This window comes from Scatophagus argus, chromosome 3, assembly GCF_020382885.2.
Source record: "Scatophagus argus isolate fScaArg1 chromosome 3, fScaArg1.pri, whole genome shotgun sequence".
In the NCBI taxonomy this organism is placed as follows: Eukaryota; Metazoa; Chordata; class Actinopteri; family Scatophagidae; genus Scatophagus; species Scatophagus argus.
In genome coordinates, this window is record NC_058495.1 from 12,320,805 (window position 1) to 12,339,048 (window position 18,244).

The following is an 18,244-nucleotide window of genomic DNA, read 5'->3' on the forward strand; positions in this document are numbered from 1 at the left end:
TTGTGTTTTACTGAACATTTTATTTATTAATTCTATTTGTGCTTTTTATAACTTAATAGCACAAACAAACTGAATCCCAACCACCCTCAAAAATTGACAATGTGAGCAGTGCAGCCCTCCCCTTGTGACAGGTTGGATGGGAGAGGATACAGTTTAAAAAGGAAGGAGAAAAAAACCAAAACAAACAAACAAAAAAAAAGAAAGAAAAAAAAGGCACAACCAGCACTAGCTGCATCCCCTGGCATCATCTTGAAATGCTCCAGTCAGTCACATTTACAGAAAAAGGGCCACTAGCCATGCCACAAAGGAAGAGTAAGGTACACACTCAAGTTACTCATCAGTTCAACATTTCACACTAGCAGAAGCCCCATCTCTCAGGACTTCAGGGAGGAAATTAGAGCTGGACAAGACAAAGGAATGCTACCAGCTCTTGGTGACTGTCTCTCGCAGTTATCAGATGACCTGCAGGATGGCTTCACCTTCCCCCATACCAAGAAAAGGAAAAATAGCTATATACAGGGATAATAAGATTTTTTCCCATGGTCTGTACAATTGGGCCTATACATTATTTACTGCACTGAGTAGAATACAAATAAAAAAGGAAAAAAAATTCACTCAGTTGGCAAAACTAACCACCATCACTTGTCTTCCCATTTCTCGTGATAAGCCTCTTCAAACATAGTGACTTTGAATTTGAGGACGAATAATGGCATGGTTAGACTGTTCAGGTCTGTACATTGTCTTTCAAATTAAAGTTCACATTTTTATGGTAGGAGAAGGTGGAGATGAACAAAAAGAAAAAGAAAAAAAATTTTGCTATCCAGCACAGTGTCTATTTTCTTAAGGCCGGAACTCCAACTCATCTACGGTTATGACCTTGGCCGGCATGGAGGGGAGTGGCTGTTCTAGCACGTCTGATCCGAACCACTTTGCAAGGCCTAGAGGAGGGCTGCCCCCATGTTGCTGGGAGCCGTTTGTCCGGTGAGGGCCTTGGCTCTGTGACTGGGGGCCTGGGATACTTGGATGTACTGCAAGTAGATAAAAGCATACACCTTATTCTACAAGTTCAGAAAACAGAAAGCAGTTACTGACTCCACATAAACTGAAACTCAACTATTCCTCAATTTTCCAAACCTTTACTTTTAGGTTAATCCATGTGACTCAGATATCACATAATACAAGATATGACTGTAGTATTATCTTTGAAAAGAGAACAATATTTTTCTGGCTCTAGTCATCTTGTGCAAGTTTATTATTAATTACACATTACCCTCTCCATCAGATCTTTATTTATCAAGCTCCATGTAGGCAAGTTGTAAATCTTTAGATAATCCAAAACTTTTGAAGGGGATGCAATGCTGCCAGTAGCACATGCCTGTACTGAGTCATGGTATTAACATTATTCCACTCACTTGGTCTCTGTTGCTGAAGTTGCTGCTGCATCACTGCTAATTGCATCTGAGTGTTGGCTCTGGGAGGTAGAAGTGGATGCCCTGTTGCACTTACAGGGTACAGTGGTTGTCCAAGCAGGGCAGGAGGCAAACCTTGAAGTTGTGCAAGGTCAACATGTGGTGGAAATATACCTGATGCATACAATTTAAGACTTCTATCAGAGGTCATCAAGTGGAGAGGTTGAACATCACGTCAATTTTACAAAAAATCATTACAGTTGATTGGAAAGAAAAAATAAAAATAAACAAATAAAGCAAACACTAACCTGCTTGCACAAGAGCAGGTCCAAGTTGCTGGGGCTGGATACCTTGTGCCAGCATTCGCTGAACCACATTAGGGTGGAGCTGAGGAGGAGGTCGCACCACAGGTACATGAGATAGCAGCGGTACCGGATAAATGGGACGAGGAAAAGATGAGGAGGGACCTGGAGGAGCCATGGTGGCCGTATGGTGTCCAGTGGTGCCAGACCTGAGACGCTCCTGGTCCTTGTTCGGCAAGGTCTGCGAGCTGGCCTTCACTCCCGCAGACTGGGCAGCCTTCCCATCCATCATGTCCAAGTATAGATTTGGGGAGCTGCTGTCTGTAATCACATCATTCCAACACATCTATGCTACAGTACTTCGACTGAAGTTCAAATCAGGAAGTTGTGGGTAATTTAATGCTCTGTACCATCTTGAGAATGTGTTGCTGCCTCCTCCTTGGTCTCCGAACGACTCGATGGTTCCTCTTTGCTTTTATCTTTTGTTGCATACATTTTGCGGATCACAGATGTGGGTGTGAATGATGGGGACAACTAAAGCAAAAAAAAAAAAAATTAAAAATGAAAAAAATTAATTCTAACAATTCCATTTCTGACTAGAAATGTCCAAAAAATTATGCTGGGCATGACAACTGTGAGGATGAGGTTTTGTGCTCACCATGCTGGTGACAGCATTGCCTGGGGAGTTTCTTCCAGCAGGCTGAGGGCCAGGACCAGGGGAGCGATTTGCACGCTGCAGTCTGTGGATCACAAGCATATCAGCCATGTTATTAAAATGCTTGAAAAAATTCCTTGTTATCTCGTTTGGCTGCTTGCATTCAGCACACTGATGAAGGCCACCATGCAGCTTAACATTTTCCATTCACGAAGAACTGTTGGGGGGACAAAAATCAAATTGTAAGCAGTAGTGCATCCCCAGCTAACTGCAGGGGGGCCACATATGATACACCAAGCTGTATTTGTCATCATTCCATAGATTAAAATAGCACAACCACTGCTGAGTATCTAAGATATTAATCACATTCAGTCTTTATTTCATATTAAGTGCATATCATAGAGCAAACATGTTTTTAAAAAACTAACCTATTTCGAAAAGATTTGTCCTGAGGTGGCTTGTAGCCGGACTGGAACGAGTGGTGGGCATGTAGAGCAAGGTCTTGTTGGAATGCCAGAGCTTCAAAGTCTGCTTGATTCACTGGCATGGAGAGCACTCTCATCTGGACAAACATAATACACAGAACTGAAGAGATCCCCAAATGATGACCAAAAGTAACACTCATAGAGTGTTACTTTTCTTAAAATACACTGTAAAATGAAGAAAAATATATATCTATGCATTTATTAATTAAGTTTGAAGATTAGTTTTAAAGATTTTTCTAAAGCAGCTTGTTATTTGGGCAGTCAGTGTCACTTTTGTCCATTTAGTGTATAAAGTGACTGCTTTGTCACATGATGCAAAGAATCATCTGCAGTTCAAATCTCATCAGAACCAATGAGCTTGTGGTGGGCTACAATACCCTAAATATGGATGTTTCTGCAAAGAACAGCACAGAAGCTCTATATAATCAGCATGGTTTTAAAGTGGACACTCAAGGTTAGTGTCACCAGTTCACTATCTGACCAAATGAGAAACACGGTCAGTTTTCCCTTCTGTTCCCAGAAAACATGGTGTCACAATGAAGCTGACCTTTTACATAAATATCACATTATTTTATCCTGTGATATTATGTCCATGATTTCTCCAGCTAAAAAATGTGTTTGAGAGTTCACAGTGACCTTTCCACCAAAATCTAATCAGTTCATCCTAGAGTTCAAGTGGCTATTAGAACATACAAACAAACAACCTGAAACATCAACCTCTCACCACAGCTATTTAACTTAATATGATAAAATCTCCTTTCAACTATCCAAAAAAACCCCTGCAATTAATACAAATTCAATGCATCCAAACATTTGAGTTACCTGTTGCTGTGCAGCAGATCCAGGGCTGATGGACCTGTGTACATCAGCAAACTGTTCTGGCAGCATAGGCTGAGGACCAACAGGAAAACCTTCATGTATGAGAGAGAGAAAACCTATTAAATTATCCAGCTTGTCTGACTGATGCCATTCACTCAACCAAAAAAAAAAAATAAAAGATGCAGGCATTTGGCAAAAGCTAAAATGGCCAAAGCACTAGAATGGTTCCTTTTAGTTGCTCATAGATGGCCTCAACAACATACGACCAGAGCTGTAATTGAACTTGCACAGTAGCCTAATAATGACAAGCGTTTCTTCCTGCTCGTTCACATTTAAAGCTATCCACTGTGTGCTGAATGAAAATCTATCAAAGAACATTTAATGTTCAAGGCAGACCAGAGGATGAACATTTAATGAAAAAATATGTAATTCTATAAGCCCTGATGTTTTTCTGGGCTATTTTCAAATGACACAACAGTGTCAAAAATCTGTGGGAAATCATTCAAGAGAGAAAAAGTCACTGCATACAAAATACATTCTCTCCAGTTCCAAGTGCTGCAGTGGACTTACCTTGTGGGGGTTGCAACCGACTGTTGAAGTAGTCAGGTGAAGGAGCCCTCTGTGGAAAGAGAGGGGGCGACGGCCCCTTGTGCAGTAGTCCATGTAGAGGGGCAGATGTCGCTGGTCCTTCAGAGCTCCCCAACAGATTGCCAAGTGGTGCAGGGGAGCCACTACGAGCAGGACCTCCCAAAAGCTCCTATAATACAAACCCACACACACTTAAGTCCCAATTCACTTTAATACTGCTGTGGCAGTTAAATTTAAGCGCTAAACTATTGTTCATATAATATATATAATTTTTATCCCCATCAAGTTCAATCGGACAATTTACCAACATGGCACCTATCAACATTTCAACAACTCCAGTAATGCTGATGAATACTGCACATAAGCTTACAGTGTCCTTGAACTCTTAATATTTATTTGCTGGTTGCTTGACAAGTACAACCTGCACCAGTAAAGTTTAAGATAGTATAACATTTATGTAAAATATTGACCCAAGGCTATACTAGAGATTTTAGCTGCAGGCTCTCGTTAACATAATGTATTTATCTCATTCTACCTCCCTCTAACTGCAATGAAATGTGAATAACAGTTAATAGTTTCACATTTATTTATTTAGTCAATGGAGACCAATGGTGAGGGTCTACAGAGTGCTTCACAACATGTGCAATGAAGGGGCTTATGAGTCTTGCCTCAACAGTGCATATTGTCATCTACATAGCTGGGGACATAGGCACCTTCACCTGCATGTCTGGTCTTAAAAGTTGACATCTAGGCAGCCAATGTCAGAATTAAAAAATTTCAAAAGTTTCAACCCTTCAATATCATCTGGCAGGGTTGCCACCATGCTGAGAAGTAAACATGCCTTGTCCTCATTAAAGTAATATCTTTAAGAACTGATCTGAAAGGAATAAGAACACTCAGAACAGGTTAGAAACGGGAAATAAAACAAATGGACCAGACTCAAAATACAGTCACCCCAAAACACACTCAAACAGAATACCAATACGGGCAGCAACATTAATGTGCCACTAATTAATGAGCAGTTGCTGTTGAGAAGAGCAACACCACATCATTTTTCCTCCATACTTCAGTTTACATTCTCCATTTGACGCAAGAATTTGTCTAAATTTGTCTTGCAATATCTTTGAAGCACCATTTGATCATCAACCACAAAACTGTAGTACATCACTTCCAACCCTGTTCAGACTGAATATAATTTCCACCATGCCCTGATTCTGTTAATAGCAGGCCAGGATAAGACCTGTATTAAACATTTGTCAGGATTAACCTGAGAGGACAGTCAACATACACACCTGAAATATGTTCTTCTGCTGTTGAGCAGGCACTGGAACCTCAGACACAGTCACCACAGCTGGATCTGAAGGTTGCTGCAGTATACAGGAAGAAATCACTTGTGGCAAGTGCAACAGTGCAAGCCCCCGTTGGGATGGATTTGTACACGAGTCTCAAAACATTCCCCATGCAAGTCAGGTATGCATCAAATAAGTGCATTGATATTGCTGTTAATGAGCATTCATCCCATGACACTTAACATGGTTTTTGTGGAAGTACAGAAAAACAAAAACAAAAAACAGAACAGAAGGTGACTTGCATAAGAAAAACACTTGCAGCTTTCATACATCACAAACATTCAAAACAACCAAAATCCTGAACAACAGTTCAGAACAACAAATTTATGCCCATCACTTTCAAAGCAGTTCATGAAATTTTCTTCAGTGGGGTTGATCTAGGTCAAGTTTTAAAAAGCTTGCATGCAGCATTACACAGGGAAAGATTTGTCCAAATTCATTTCCATTGCAAACATGCACAATGTTGCTGCTTAACCAATTTAGTTTTAGTCAGTTTCCAGTATAGGTCGATATAAATAAAAATATCTTTTTTTAAAAAAAAAAAAAAAAAATACTTACATTGTTTGTGTTGGTTTTGGGGTGAGTTGGCAGAGTTCCACTTGCCTTCATGCTGCTGACAAGTTTATTAAAGGCTGACATGTCAGAGTCACGCGAGTGTGGACGAGCACCGGAGCCACCGGTTAAAGCCTCCTCTAAATGTTCAGCCATGAACGGTGTGCCATTTCCTTTTTGTGGAGGCGGTACCTTTCGCACCTGTGGTTCTGAGCCCAGCTTCATCCCTTTCAGCTCTCCTTCCACTTCCTCCAGCGAGAGCACAGCTCCACAGTTAGCTGGGACAGATGTATATAGAGTATTCAGCATTCAGACACTACAATTACAATATGTATTACCATGCTCAGAAACTATACATCAAGTTATCTAGTGCACAGTATAACCCCAGTAAATTTTTTTTTGTCCTAGTATAACTGTAAATATTTTAGTGAACTGGCACTTACTGCTTTCCCGTAGCCGAGCTTTGTTGACTGACAAGGTGGAAAGAAGCGGCTTCAGGTCTATTTTGGCTTTATGCAGCAGCTCAAGGATATCAACCTTCTCCTTGCACTCTGATGACTGAATAGGTGTGAAGTACGGAGCAGGGCCGTGTCCAGGAGATGTGCAACTTGGCTCAAGCCCTTCAGAAGAGCAAAATGGTCCAAGATTAAGGACATCATTAACAGAAATGAAAATGTTTTAGGGGCATAAACATGGTAAAGCAAGAATTTAATTGTCTAGCAAGCATTAGAGAGCTGTTGTAGTGTGTAGCAGTTTGGTTTTGACAAAGCTGACAAAGTGCTTAATGCCACACTGACAGACTGGGGTACAGTCAAGATCATCTTCAATCAGCAGCATCTTTTAAATGCTTCATGAGTTAAGAAGGTGCCTTAAAGTTTCTGTTGCCCTTAACATAGTTTCAGCAAGAGAAAAAAACAATTCCAGTGGCTTCCTGAAGTCTTGAACATGGGAGTAAACCTGATACTTGATTAAATCCACATTTAAAAAGAACAGGCCTCTGATCTTCAGGTTTTCATCAATTTTTCAGCATGTGCCAAAACACAGCTTACCTAACCCAATTGCCTGGATAATATCAGTTACCTGCAAGTTTTTCCAGCTCCTCATGGGGAGTAGACCTCAAACTGCTGGACTGGCTGCACGAAGGGCTCATGTTACTGGAGAACCACTGACTGAAGCGGCTAGCTGATACAGGACCCTCCCCCAAAACATCCTCTATCATCTGCAAGACACAAACAGGTGCCTGTGAGGCAAAGTTGGAAACACAAAAAATCGGCAGACCAAAGGGTACAAGGACAAAGGGCACTTACGTTTAGGGCGTTTCCATCGAGTTAGCACAAAATGTGCTAGAAGACTGTAGACAGTGTCAGTGAATACACTGCTTGTTGGTCTTGTGTTGATTTAATGCCACAAACCAATCAGTACACAACATTCAACTTATTTAGTCTGCAGACTGCTTAATTTACTTCACCAATTAGTAGCAGGTCTGTTGTGGCTATAATGATGGGCATAAATTTGGATTGTTGATGTCGTTGATAACCTCCTTTTAACCACACACAGTAACCCACAGACAAAAATATTTAAGAAGCGCACCATTCAGAGGCAACACCCACCACCAGAACAAGTCCACTGAGATCAAGCCAGTGCAGCAGAGGTAATCTTGTGCTGACACCAAGTAACTGAAAACTTAATACTTAGCTTCAAAAAAGGCTTTTTAAACCATAAAACCAGCATGACCCAGATTATGGAGTTTGTCGGGTAAAAACTGAGACAACAGTCAATCTAGTCTATTTTGTCATTATATACGTTGATGAAATACATGGGAAAATGTTTTTGAGGGACACATACAGATACACCTGAAAACCTCTACTGTTAAGCTTAGAATAGAAACTACATTAAAAAAAAACAAAAAAATCAAAAAGGACTTAGAAGTGTCATCCCATCAGTGGTGATCACACCTTTAAAACACCAACAGTGCACCCCAGTACTTACAGAGGCCAGTCCTGGCACAGTCTTCTCCAGATTGAAGAATTCATTGAAGTCAAAGTCTCCAGTCGACTGCTCAGGCAGAACATCAGGGTGCGGAACCTCCTGATCAGCAGCAGGTCGCAAACCCACATCCTGCTCTCCAGCCTGTCCGCCATTACATTCCACTACTGCACATAAATGTGACAACACAAATCACAATCTTAAGTATCACTAAAGCAATAGCACACGTTGACCACATAATGGTGAACTGCATTATGGTATGTAATTATGAGGATAAGGTGCTGACATGCCTTCTTTTAAAGACTCTGCTCGCTTCCTTGACCGCTTGGACTTGCGCTTATCATCTTCCAGGATTTTGTCATCAAATCCAATGAGCTCAATTGTCTCAGACTGGCTGGTGGGACCCCCGGAGAACCACTCTGGCTCCTCCTCTGCATAAGAGTCATTCCTTCTCCTTTCACTAAACACACGTTTGTCACCAAAATCTCTCTGCAAAGGAAGAGACAATGCAAACATTTATAAAAAACAAAAACAAAAAAACAATCGCTGTTTGTACTTCACTTCGGCTAACTGTTTGTACTTTGGCTAAAAATTACATTAAATGAATTGGACAATTTGTGAAATAAACTCTTTGTATGGAGAAACCACTTCGGCAGCAACTTTGTAAAACAAACAGTTTGCTTTTTGTTATGCAAGAAACACTAGATTAGTGATCCAAATCTTGTGAAAAAATTTTTTGAAAGTTTAATACTTTGATTTCACCCACACATTTCTTTTTTCAGATAGTTTTGTGCTTTAATAAAGCAATCTTCACAAGTAATTTCATGAGAAGGGCATACGTTCATGATTTTGCAGAACACTTTCTGGGAGCTAACATTATAACATTAGCGTTGCAAAGAAATGCCAACCTCAACACCTCAACAAATGCTTCAGCGTCTCAACACTAAGTGAAACACATTATGGATGGATCAAAAGTAATAAACACCAACCCTGAATCTTTTATCCTTTAAGTCTCTCTCACGATCCCTCTCTTTCTCTGCACGAGCGTCTCTCTCAAAGGCTCGGGCAGCAATTATGCGGCCACTGCCGATTCTGCGTGCTGCTCCCAGACGGAGACTCTCATTCTCCTTATTTTCCAGAGGGCTGCTTGGGCGACGGGTGTGAAGCGCGATGGCAGCGTTGCCTTGACATCCACCTCCAAAGCTGCGTCGCTGCGGGCTCAGTATGACATCCAGATCATCCTCCTTTAACCGCTCACGAGGATCTGAATAAAATGCAGCAAATGGGAGTTGAGAGCAGGGCAATTACAAATACCTTTTCCACATCACATTTATATACCTTAATGACAAACACAACACTATACATTTTCACTACATTTACCTGGGATTCTTCGTTTCAAAGGAACTCTATCATCCACATAGTCCTTCTTAAAACCTTCCACCGGAGAGCTACGCCCTGAAGTGGGATACAGTGAAGCATGCCACTTCTCAGGGTCCCAGACACCATCACTGTATCAAAACATCATTTGAATGCACAATTAAAAGCCATACTCAACTACTTTATAGACTAAATAAAGACAAATAACAGGATACAGAAACAAAAACCTCAACAGAGTAAAAGAATATTGTTTTATTTACTCTTATGAACATTAGAAACATAAATCACAGTACAATCCACAGCATGGGCAACATTATTTAAAACCAACTACAATCATGGATTTCACCCTTTAAGGAGTAATTCAATTTTCATGTCAGATAACGTCATCGTATTCAATTATCCCATCTCTAAAAATCACTTATTAAATATCTAATGAAAAAGAGCAAGGCTATTGCAGAAGTGAGATTCATTCAAGTAGAAAACACACAAAAGACTTGACTCAAAGAAAATGTAACTCCACATAAGCACAAAGTCTGCATGCCATTTCAAACAGCTCGTCCTGGACAGTTGTTAAACCAAGGCCAAAACAAAATATTTAGCAGCTGATGTCCTGAATTGCTTAAGCAATGTATTCACATCTCAAATCTGAAATCAATCCATACACTGTGTATAAAAAAAGTACAAGGATGTCAAAAATGGCTTTTGAAGCAATGGCTTCCTTGATCTAATGATTTGCACAAAATAAGACAATGTTTTCTAGAAAAAAAGCCTGAAAGTGTTCATTTTTTGCACTACTGGACAGACACTGCATGTGCAGTTCAAAACAATATTGTCTCTGCAATTTACAGACTATGAAAAATAATCTGCAGACTAAACAATTGTTTCATCACTCTTTTTTTCTTTCTCTCTCTCTCAACATCGAACACCAGAACACATCTTTGACCAGCTACTTGCAGCATTGTATGTGGTCCATGTTTCCCCAAAGATCTTAATGGAATTCATATAGATTCCTGATGGGTCTACAAATTCAAATTAGCCCACCAGAGAATCATGACTGAAGTGGCTGTGACTACATAAGAGTAGGTACTGAGAATATTCAGGCCACCCAAATGATACATTTGTTGTCAAATTTAATTCAAGTTTGTGAATTGTTTGTGTGTCTGAGTGTGAAAGAAACAAACAAAAAAAAAAAACAGTGCCCAAACTTTTCATTAGCCTATAAGGCACCACTTAATAATCTGATTCACTCAAAGTAACTTAAATAAAAACACAGGATCAGACACACTTCACAATTTCAGCAGCACATACAATTTGACAAAAGGTTTACTTTGATCTCTATGCTGAGATTTGGTCTCAACTTCAGAGATCTGTCAAGACATGATGTTATGTTCTCTACAATTGAGCTCTAGCAATTCTCAAATACATTTTTTGTTTTTTCCCCCACCAGATTTCAATGGAATCCAAGAACTCTAAAAATTCTTTAGCCAAAATTATAAGTCATCATCAATTATTGCTCATCAATATTAACTTTCAGCATGCTCTTTTAGAATGACAAGCAAAATGCCACAATGTTTCATATTTAAGGGAAGACATCATGACCGAACAAGCAATTAAGCCAACTACTGCCAAAGAAAAGCCAAAATGTGTCAAAAAAAATAAATAAATAAGAAAAAAAATGCAGCACTTCTTTCTCATTTCACAAAATTATTCTTGCTTACCTCTTCTAGATCTACATTTATACATAGGTGTAATAGAGCAAAGTGAACCGCAGATTAAATTTGAAAAATGTAACCATCATAGTGTGAACTGTAGTTTTACTGCAACTGCTTCTTTTTCTAGTGATAATTCCCCAAAATCTCAATGCTGAGTTAAAGTATATACTTTGTATTATGGTAAAAAATGAACACCACATCCAAGAGATGCCAGTGAAGCCTGTTTGGTTAAACTAATGTTTTTATGGTGAGTGTGCATTCTTCTGCACAGTATCCTCAATGTGCTGTGTTTACTGGTCTTTACTGAAGTGATTAAAAACAGCAAAACATCACCACATGCATTGGTATAAAAGTAGTGTTAAGCAGCAGTAGCATCATCCGTCAGCTAGCACTGCTGCTGTGCTGTTAGCTACAACACAAAGAGACCAACCATTGCAGAGAGATAACCCAACCCACCCCCCCCCACAAAAAAAAAGAACAAAAAAAAAAAAAAACAAAAAACTTTCTAATGAAAAGTGTGTCAAGTCAGAGCAAACACAGCTCATATCCTCATACATCCCAATTATCCATGGACAAATGCCGAATGCACCTAAACCATTAAAAACTAATATATGCAGAATTTAGACCTGGGGCATTTTTCTGCATGTTAAGTGCCCAGTTTCCTTTGGAAGTTCCCTCCTAAAGAAAATGATCAGGCGATACAATCCAAAGCTAGAGTACAGTGATCTGCTGAATCCCTCATTATTCACATATAATCTAAATATGTGGATTATGTAATGGCATGGATTTCTACATCAGAGGAAATAAATATAAATTCTTACCTGTCATATTTCTCAGAAAGACACTCTGGTCTTTCATTTGAGACTGGTAGTTCTTTTATTTCCAGAAGCTCCTCCTGTGTAATAATTGATCATGGTTATTTGCATTTGAAAGAACTCTGTATGGCCTGTAAAATATCAGACTGTTGGTATTTCTCATCACCTTGGTGTATCTGAAAGGAGCTGTGGCTGCTGGCTGTTGTTTAGCTTGGTCCACTGCAGCATCACCATTCTTCTGTACTACACAAGCATCGTTCTCCATGACTGATTTCAGGCGCAGAACAGACAGTTCTCAGCCAAGCAATGACTTATGTTCCTGTTGGAAATAAAATTAGCGTTTCCAAAATAAATCAGCTTAGCTGCTCCACTGCTCTCTACTTTGTAGCCTTAAGGGTTATCTGACTGCTTCAGTTGATGCTGATCAATTAACTGATCAACAGAAATGTTTTTATTTAAATTGACGCACCACAGCGTCATTGTAGGGCTGACGACATCATAAACTTGAATTTAAAAAAAAAAAACCAAACAAACAAAAAAAACCCTTTAAACTTGTTTCCATGAAAACACAAACAAAAGAAAAATCGGCTTGCCTCAAATATGAACAAACGGCAGAACTAAAAGTAAGAAGAGCGTTAAACTTCAGCCAGCGTCGCGCTAACGTTAAATTACGTGGTGACAGTTTAACAAACGCTGCTAGCTAATCAGCAAGTTAATTGAGAACAGCCACAGACCGCTAACATGAGACTTAGCAATTACAATAGTTTACCTAGCGTTAATTGACACATTGTCCACAGCCTCTCGACTGTGAAGAGGCAGTTTTGGAGAAAATATACAGAACGTTGACATTACCAGATTTTCGCCAGATGAATCATCTCTTTACTGAGTTTCAAGCAATTATGCTAACAATTAGCCCAGACATGGACAGAGGGTTTGCTGCGATAGCGCACTAAAGATGACTAACTGTAAACCTAATTCGCGGTGAAAAAAAATTGTACGGACAACTGGCTCATTAGTACAGTTAGAAAAAGACAAACGGCCAACTTACTCAGCTTGAATGCTGCGTGGAATACTGGTTGCTAATTGCCAGGCAGCGGCAGTTCACATTGGTTAGCTAGCTAGCACACCTAGCACTTTCAGCTAGCTAGCTAACTAGCTGGGGAATGGGGATAATGCCCACCCAGCAACTACCAAATCTTAAGCCGGTTGAGTTGTTGCAGTGATTTCAAGCAAACGCACAGTGTACTGAGGTAACTAAACACAATAACACAGATCCAAATAACAAATTAATTCACACGGAGAGTGTGTAATCTCAAATAATTGTCTGCTCTTTCTCTGTTTTCTAAGTCGTAGCAGCAATTTTCCTCAGATCACCGCTTTAAGAAGGTCCTAGGAAAGATTACATTGTGCCCATTGCGCCTTTGTAAAATTTTAAATATTTTTGCGTGCGTCGGCTGTGCAGCATTTTATAGTCAGACAATAAAACAGAAGTATAATATTAAACTATATAAACCATGGAAATTTGTAATTGTTTTATAGTGAGATAATTTACACAAAAATAGTACGTTTAACAGGCAATATTTGGGCAGCTATTGATTGTCGTGGGGGTTTGCCGGATTTGTAACTCTGTTATAGCCGTCTCAAGGCGTTTCCAGTATGAACGTAAGACTCCGCCTTTAGGGGCTGTCCACGAATGATATTGCAACTAGCCGTTACTCTGAAAGGACCCTGGGTGCGTTCGCGTTTCTGAAATAGGTTGTGACCTGCGCAGCGTTAAGAAACATGTAACAATTTAAATTCTCGTATGGATTATACGGTTTTATAACAGTTGAGTTCTAGCCCGAAAATATTACTAAACAGCGTGAAAACGCCAGGTACACACATTTAACATTCACAACCTGAACTCAGTGCATCCTGTACTGCGCACAGCATCGGCGCTGCTTGTTGCTCTCAGCGGCATCTGGAACAGACCCGGTGTCGCACCCGCGATCACATGACAGTGGAAAACAAACCTGCCGCGCCTCGTTACCAAAACGACGGTTACAGCGATGAAGAGTGCAAAGGATCTAAAACTGTGCTAAAGTGTTGGTCTTTGTTACTTTTATTTCAGAAGTAATGTTGTGGTTCTACAATTTTGTGCACTAGTACACGGACTTAGTATAATGCAAAGTAACTTCAGAAAGCCAGATTCAGTAAGACCACGAATGAGCAGTGTCAGCTCTGGTGATGAAACAAAACAAATCCGCAAAGTTCATACCAGAAAGCTTCCGTACAGAGTTGGATACACGTGGAACAAAGGTGGAAGACTCAAGGAGCTGAGAATAAGGTCCTGACACACTTAATGTATTGTATTTCAGCTTGCTTTTTTATAATCTGTAAATTAGTATAACTTTTTCAACCACTGCAGGCATTTGGCAAGAAAGTTCCTGAAGATATGGATGCAGAATACCTTTGGTCGAATACTTCCTCATAAAGCCAAGTAACACTCATTTTGCAATGCAGAGTTGTTGAAATAAGACATTTTTTAAATCATATTATCTTTAAAGCTAGGATCGCAATCTGTTTCACTTTCATGTGTCCATCCCTAGTTCTCTAATCTAAGGAACTATTGCATGTTGAAGGGCCCACTATAAGAACGTGGTCTTAAGACGAACCTTTGAAGGATGGAAGGACGAGTGGTGGACGTCTAGGAGGGAGTGGAGTCTTACAATGCGGGCAGAGTGTCACTACAGGTACATGATAGAGTCTTGGACCAGCTCATAGACAGTCACTGTTTCTGTTAATTAATGATGTGTTTTATGTTTCAGGTACTCTCTATATTACTTGGCTTTCCACAACTGGCGAGCATTTATGTTATTGCAGAGGAAAAAGAAGCTCAAGCTCCAAAATGCTCAATCCTTTGGTATGTACAAGACAATATATCTCACCTTAAAACCTTGTGTTTTGGTAGATACCACAAGCAACCGTTTTCTCATTAGTTGCTTTGTTGCTTTAATAGCTGACAGGCAACGGCTGCGTCTGGTTTGGGACAGATGGGAGATTTTCACAGAGATGAGGCAAATGAAGAACAGAATGCTTGAATCTGCCCTGGAGCTGAACAGATTTGCAACCCTGCGGTAGGATCATTGTGCTATTAAACCAGATTTCAAATACTTAGCAAATTATGGTTTTATGGATTTTTTTTATTGGTTTTAAAAATGTTGTGTTTTTTCAACTGTGCAGTTCAGCCTGGAGCTTGTGGCGGACCAGGATGCAGCAGCATCAAAACCTACATGCTTTAGAGGACCAGGCAATGAAACAGAGGGCACTAACTTTACAGAGCCGGGTAAAGACATGATCTAACATAAATGAGTCATATATTTATCAACATTATGTGTTATGAACACTGATCTTTGATTGTCTTTCGTGTGATGATGTGTGCACTTTTTTTGGTGGTGGGGGCGATTATAGTCCTGGCTTCAGTGGAAAGAAATGCACACAGTTGCTTGCTGCCAGAAAGAGAAAGAATCCAAAGCTGCACTTCACTTCATCTTCAAACTGAAAATAAAAACACTACATCGCTGGAAACGTTATGTTTCTTGTCTCCAAAAGAAGAAAAAGAAACAAGGTCATTATAAATTACCTGTCTTTCTTCATTTAATCTAAACCACAAGCCCATTCATACTGTACCTGTACAATATTAATTGTTCATATTTTAAAGCTGTCGTTTTGGGTTTTTTTTTGTAGCTGTGGCTCAGCATGTGTACCATCTCTGCCTAGCGAGGATGTGCTGGAGTAAATGGAGCAGTGCCTTGCATCACAGACGGAGTGAGGAGGACCGTTTGCAAGCTGCAGGGCATTTGGCCATACAGAGCATCCAGCGCAGAGGACTCGAGGGCTGGAGAGCTTGTATCCTAAAGATAAAACGTACATACCTTCCATTTTCATGCCAGCCGCGGCATCAGAAACAGTCCACTGAGGGATAATAAGAGCTTATAATAATTAGTACAGAAGTTTGGCTCCTGAGCTTGTCAGCAGATGTGACGTTGTGCAGAGAGGAGCATGAACAAAATAGGATTGCAAGTCAACATCACCATCATCATCTACAGGTGAGATCACAAAAAAAAACTTAAGCAAATGCATGTAAGTAGAGAGAGAGATCCTTTATTGTCTTGATCACTGTGTGTTCTTGTTGCAGCATGCTGGATTGCGTGGACTTTCTCTTAATGTCATGCGGAACAAAACCTGCCGACTGAACAACAACATGGCTGTCCAACATTATCGTCAATCTGTAATTGACAAGCATTCCTTCATCTGAATACTGCAGTGTTAAGTGCATAGTTTTTTAAAAAACAAGTTTCTAAACCATTAATGCTTGTGGTTTTCATAGATGACAAGTAAGTATTGGAAGCTGTGGCAGGACGGTCTGGAGGAGGCTGAAGACAAGAGTTTTCAAACTCTGACAGAAAAGGCACTGACTCACTGCAGGTGCTGTTACTTACTCTTACCAATTACTGCATGTAACTGTGTGAACCACTGCGAAAAATAGATTAAATGTTTCCTGTCATAGCATTTCAGCTACAAACATGCTGCATATTTCATGTTAAGTTGCTGCATACTTAGGATTTAAATCTTCTCTGAAATTGTTATTCTCTTTACAGCACATCCGTGTTGAGAAGCTGTTTTCACCACTGGAGAGAGAAACTTGCTGAACACAGACACATTCAGGTATTTTTAGATCCAGCACCTGACATTTTTGTGTCTCACAGTTTCTAAATTCCTTCAAAATTTAGGCGCAGTGGTTGAAGATTTAGCAGACGTGTGTGACCTTGTATTGTTAAACTGCAAACTCAAAGGCATCATGTTTTTCTACAGGAATTGGAACATCGTGCAGACGTTTGGTTTGCTCAGTGCATGTTGCCTCGATGTTTCAACTCATGGGTGGAGTTCACTGTGCAGAGAAGACTCCATGAACAGAAGAGACACGAAGCAGAAGTCTATAATCGGCAAGTTATCACCCTGATTTGTACTTGTGCAGTATTTATTTACAGCACAGCTCAGAGTTGAGATGACTGTCCTGTTTTCTTTGATTGCTGTGTTATCAGGCAGCGTCAGTACTCTTGGGTGTTTTACACCTGGTGGGGACAGTCAGAGAAGCACAAGGAGCAGATGCTCTCTGAGCGGATGGTATGTCAGCTGTCCATGGAAACACATTGTACTGGATGTTGCTGATTAAGAGCATGTCTGTGTTTGAGATACTGACAGATAACTTGCTCTGTCAGGCAATTCTGCACGAGGAGCGGTGCCACTTGCAGAGAGCCTGGGATTGCTGGAGGCGGCGCACAGAGCAGCGGATCGACGAGAAGGAGAAACAAACAGCGTCAGACAGTCTGTACCTGCACAGACTGCTCCACAAAATGATGACGCAGTGGAAGGACAACAGCACTGAGATTCGAGACAGGTGAAGCAAAAGGAGCACTGCTGAAGTGTTTGAGCAGAGTGGTGAACCTGCTGGTCTGTTGGCTAAACACATATCTTTGAACACATCCGTTTGCATGTCAGGAGAAATCGAGAACAGCAGGCTTGTCATCAGGGTGACCTGTGCTGCATGCGATGGGCTGTGGAAAAATGGAAACAGGTGACTTTGCAATATTTGTTCTGTCCTTATTGCACAGGAATACACACACTTAACATCTGATGGACATCTGCTGTTTAGGTTTAAAGTTTGAAAAAGACATAAACTGACCTGTTTGGGTCTGGAAACTTCTTCTTCTGAGCTGTTAACATTTCTGGTAGTCAATAGAGTGTCCCAGTGAGACTCAAGCACTGATGTGTCAGCATGTAACCTGCTGTCTTCATGCCTTCTCCTCCACTTATATTGCTCAATATTATAAGACCGTGTATGCATCTCATTTAACAGCTCGTCATCAGCTTATGAAGCAGCTCCTGTGTGTTGGAATTTTTAACAAAATCAAAGAAGGAGTACCAACACACATTAGATGCACAGTTATCACTTTCAGGTCTCTGTGTATGTGTATGTTAGTGACTCTTGTGTGTTTGGTCAGTTTGTTCAGAGCCAGCGAGTGAAGAAAAGCAGGCTGCAGCAGATGCAGTGTTACCATGAAGTTAAACTTCTCAAACACACATATATGGCCTGGAAGGTACTTAAGCATTTTGTAATCACATGATTTCATACAGCTGGAGTAATGAAGATGA

General features: G+C 40.3%; 2 protein-coding genes across 8 annotated transcripts in view; one reads left to right on the plus strand and one right to left on the minus strand.

Moving 5' to 3' along the window:
- On the minus strand, positions 1–13,965 carry eif4enif1 (eukaryotic translation initiation factor 4E nuclear import factor 1). 6 transcript variants are annotated; one of them, XM_046383595.1, is made up of 19 exons: positions 13,948–13,965; positions 12,216–12,368; positions 12,056–12,129; positions 9,526–9,653; positions 9,135–9,409; positions 8,436–8,634; positions 8,149–8,312; positions 7,240–7,378; positions 6,603–6,779; positions 6,166–6,437; positions 5,551–5,625; positions 4,241–4,427; positions 3,674–3,762; positions 2,795–2,928; positions 2,370–2,451; positions 2,122–2,245; positions 1,718–2,032; positions 1,413–1,583; positions 1–1,028 (listed from the first exon to the last, which is right to left on the minus strand). In XM_046383595.1, the coding sequence occupies exons 2-19, from the start codon at positions 12,312–12,314 to the stop codon at positions 841–843; spliced, it is 2,892 nt and encodes a 963-aa protein (XP_046239551.1). In that variant the 5' UTR covers positions 12,315–12,368; positions 13,948–13,965; the 3' UTR covers positions 1–840. The 6 variants fall into 6 exon arrangements, with proteins under 6 accessions (XP_046239551.1, XP_046239548.1, XP_046239550.1 ...); XM_046383592.1 differs by lacking the exon at positions 13,948–13,965 and adding an exon at positions 13,098–13,413; XM_046383594.1 differs by lacking the exon at positions 13,948–13,965 and adding an exon at positions 12,902–13,038.
- sfi1 (SFI1 centrin binding protein) overlaps positions 13,740–18,244 on the plus strand; it is a 10,411-nt gene continuing 5,906 nt past the window's right edge. Inside the window, exons 1-17 of one of the 2 annotated variants that reach the window (XM_046383589.1) lie at positions 13,740–14,375; positions 14,457–14,528; positions 14,671–14,781; positions 14,857–14,951; positions 15,048–15,165; positions 15,272–15,374; positions 15,500–15,656; positions 15,776–15,937; positions 16,067–16,137; positions 16,227–16,319; positions 16,419–16,516; positions 16,690–16,756; positions 16,904–17,034; positions 17,134–17,215; positions 17,311–17,489; positions 17,591–17,666; positions 18,094–18,189. In XM_046383589.1, coding sequence (XP_046239545.1) covers positions 14,212–14,375; positions 14,457–14,528; positions 14,671–14,781; positions 14,857–14,951; positions 15,048–15,165; positions 15,272–15,374; positions 15,500–15,656; positions 15,776–15,937; positions 16,067–16,137; positions 16,227–16,319; positions 16,419–16,516; positions 16,690–16,756; positions 16,904–17,034; positions 17,134–17,215; positions 17,311–17,489; positions 17,591–17,666; positions 18,094–18,189 — 1,875 coding nt within the window. In that variant the 5' untranslated portion in view covers positions 13,740–14,211. The remainder of the gene's footprint in view (positions 14,376–14,456; positions 14,529–14,670; positions 14,782–14,856; positions 14,952–15,047; positions 15,166–15,271; positions 15,375–15,499; positions 15,657–15,775; positions 15,938–16,066; positions 16,138–16,226; positions 16,320–16,418; positions 16,517–16,689; positions 16,757–16,903; positions 17,035–17,133; positions 17,216–17,310; positions 17,490–17,590; positions 17,667–18,093; positions 18,190–18,244) is intronic. The other variant, XM_046383591.1, reaches the window with a different exon arrangement.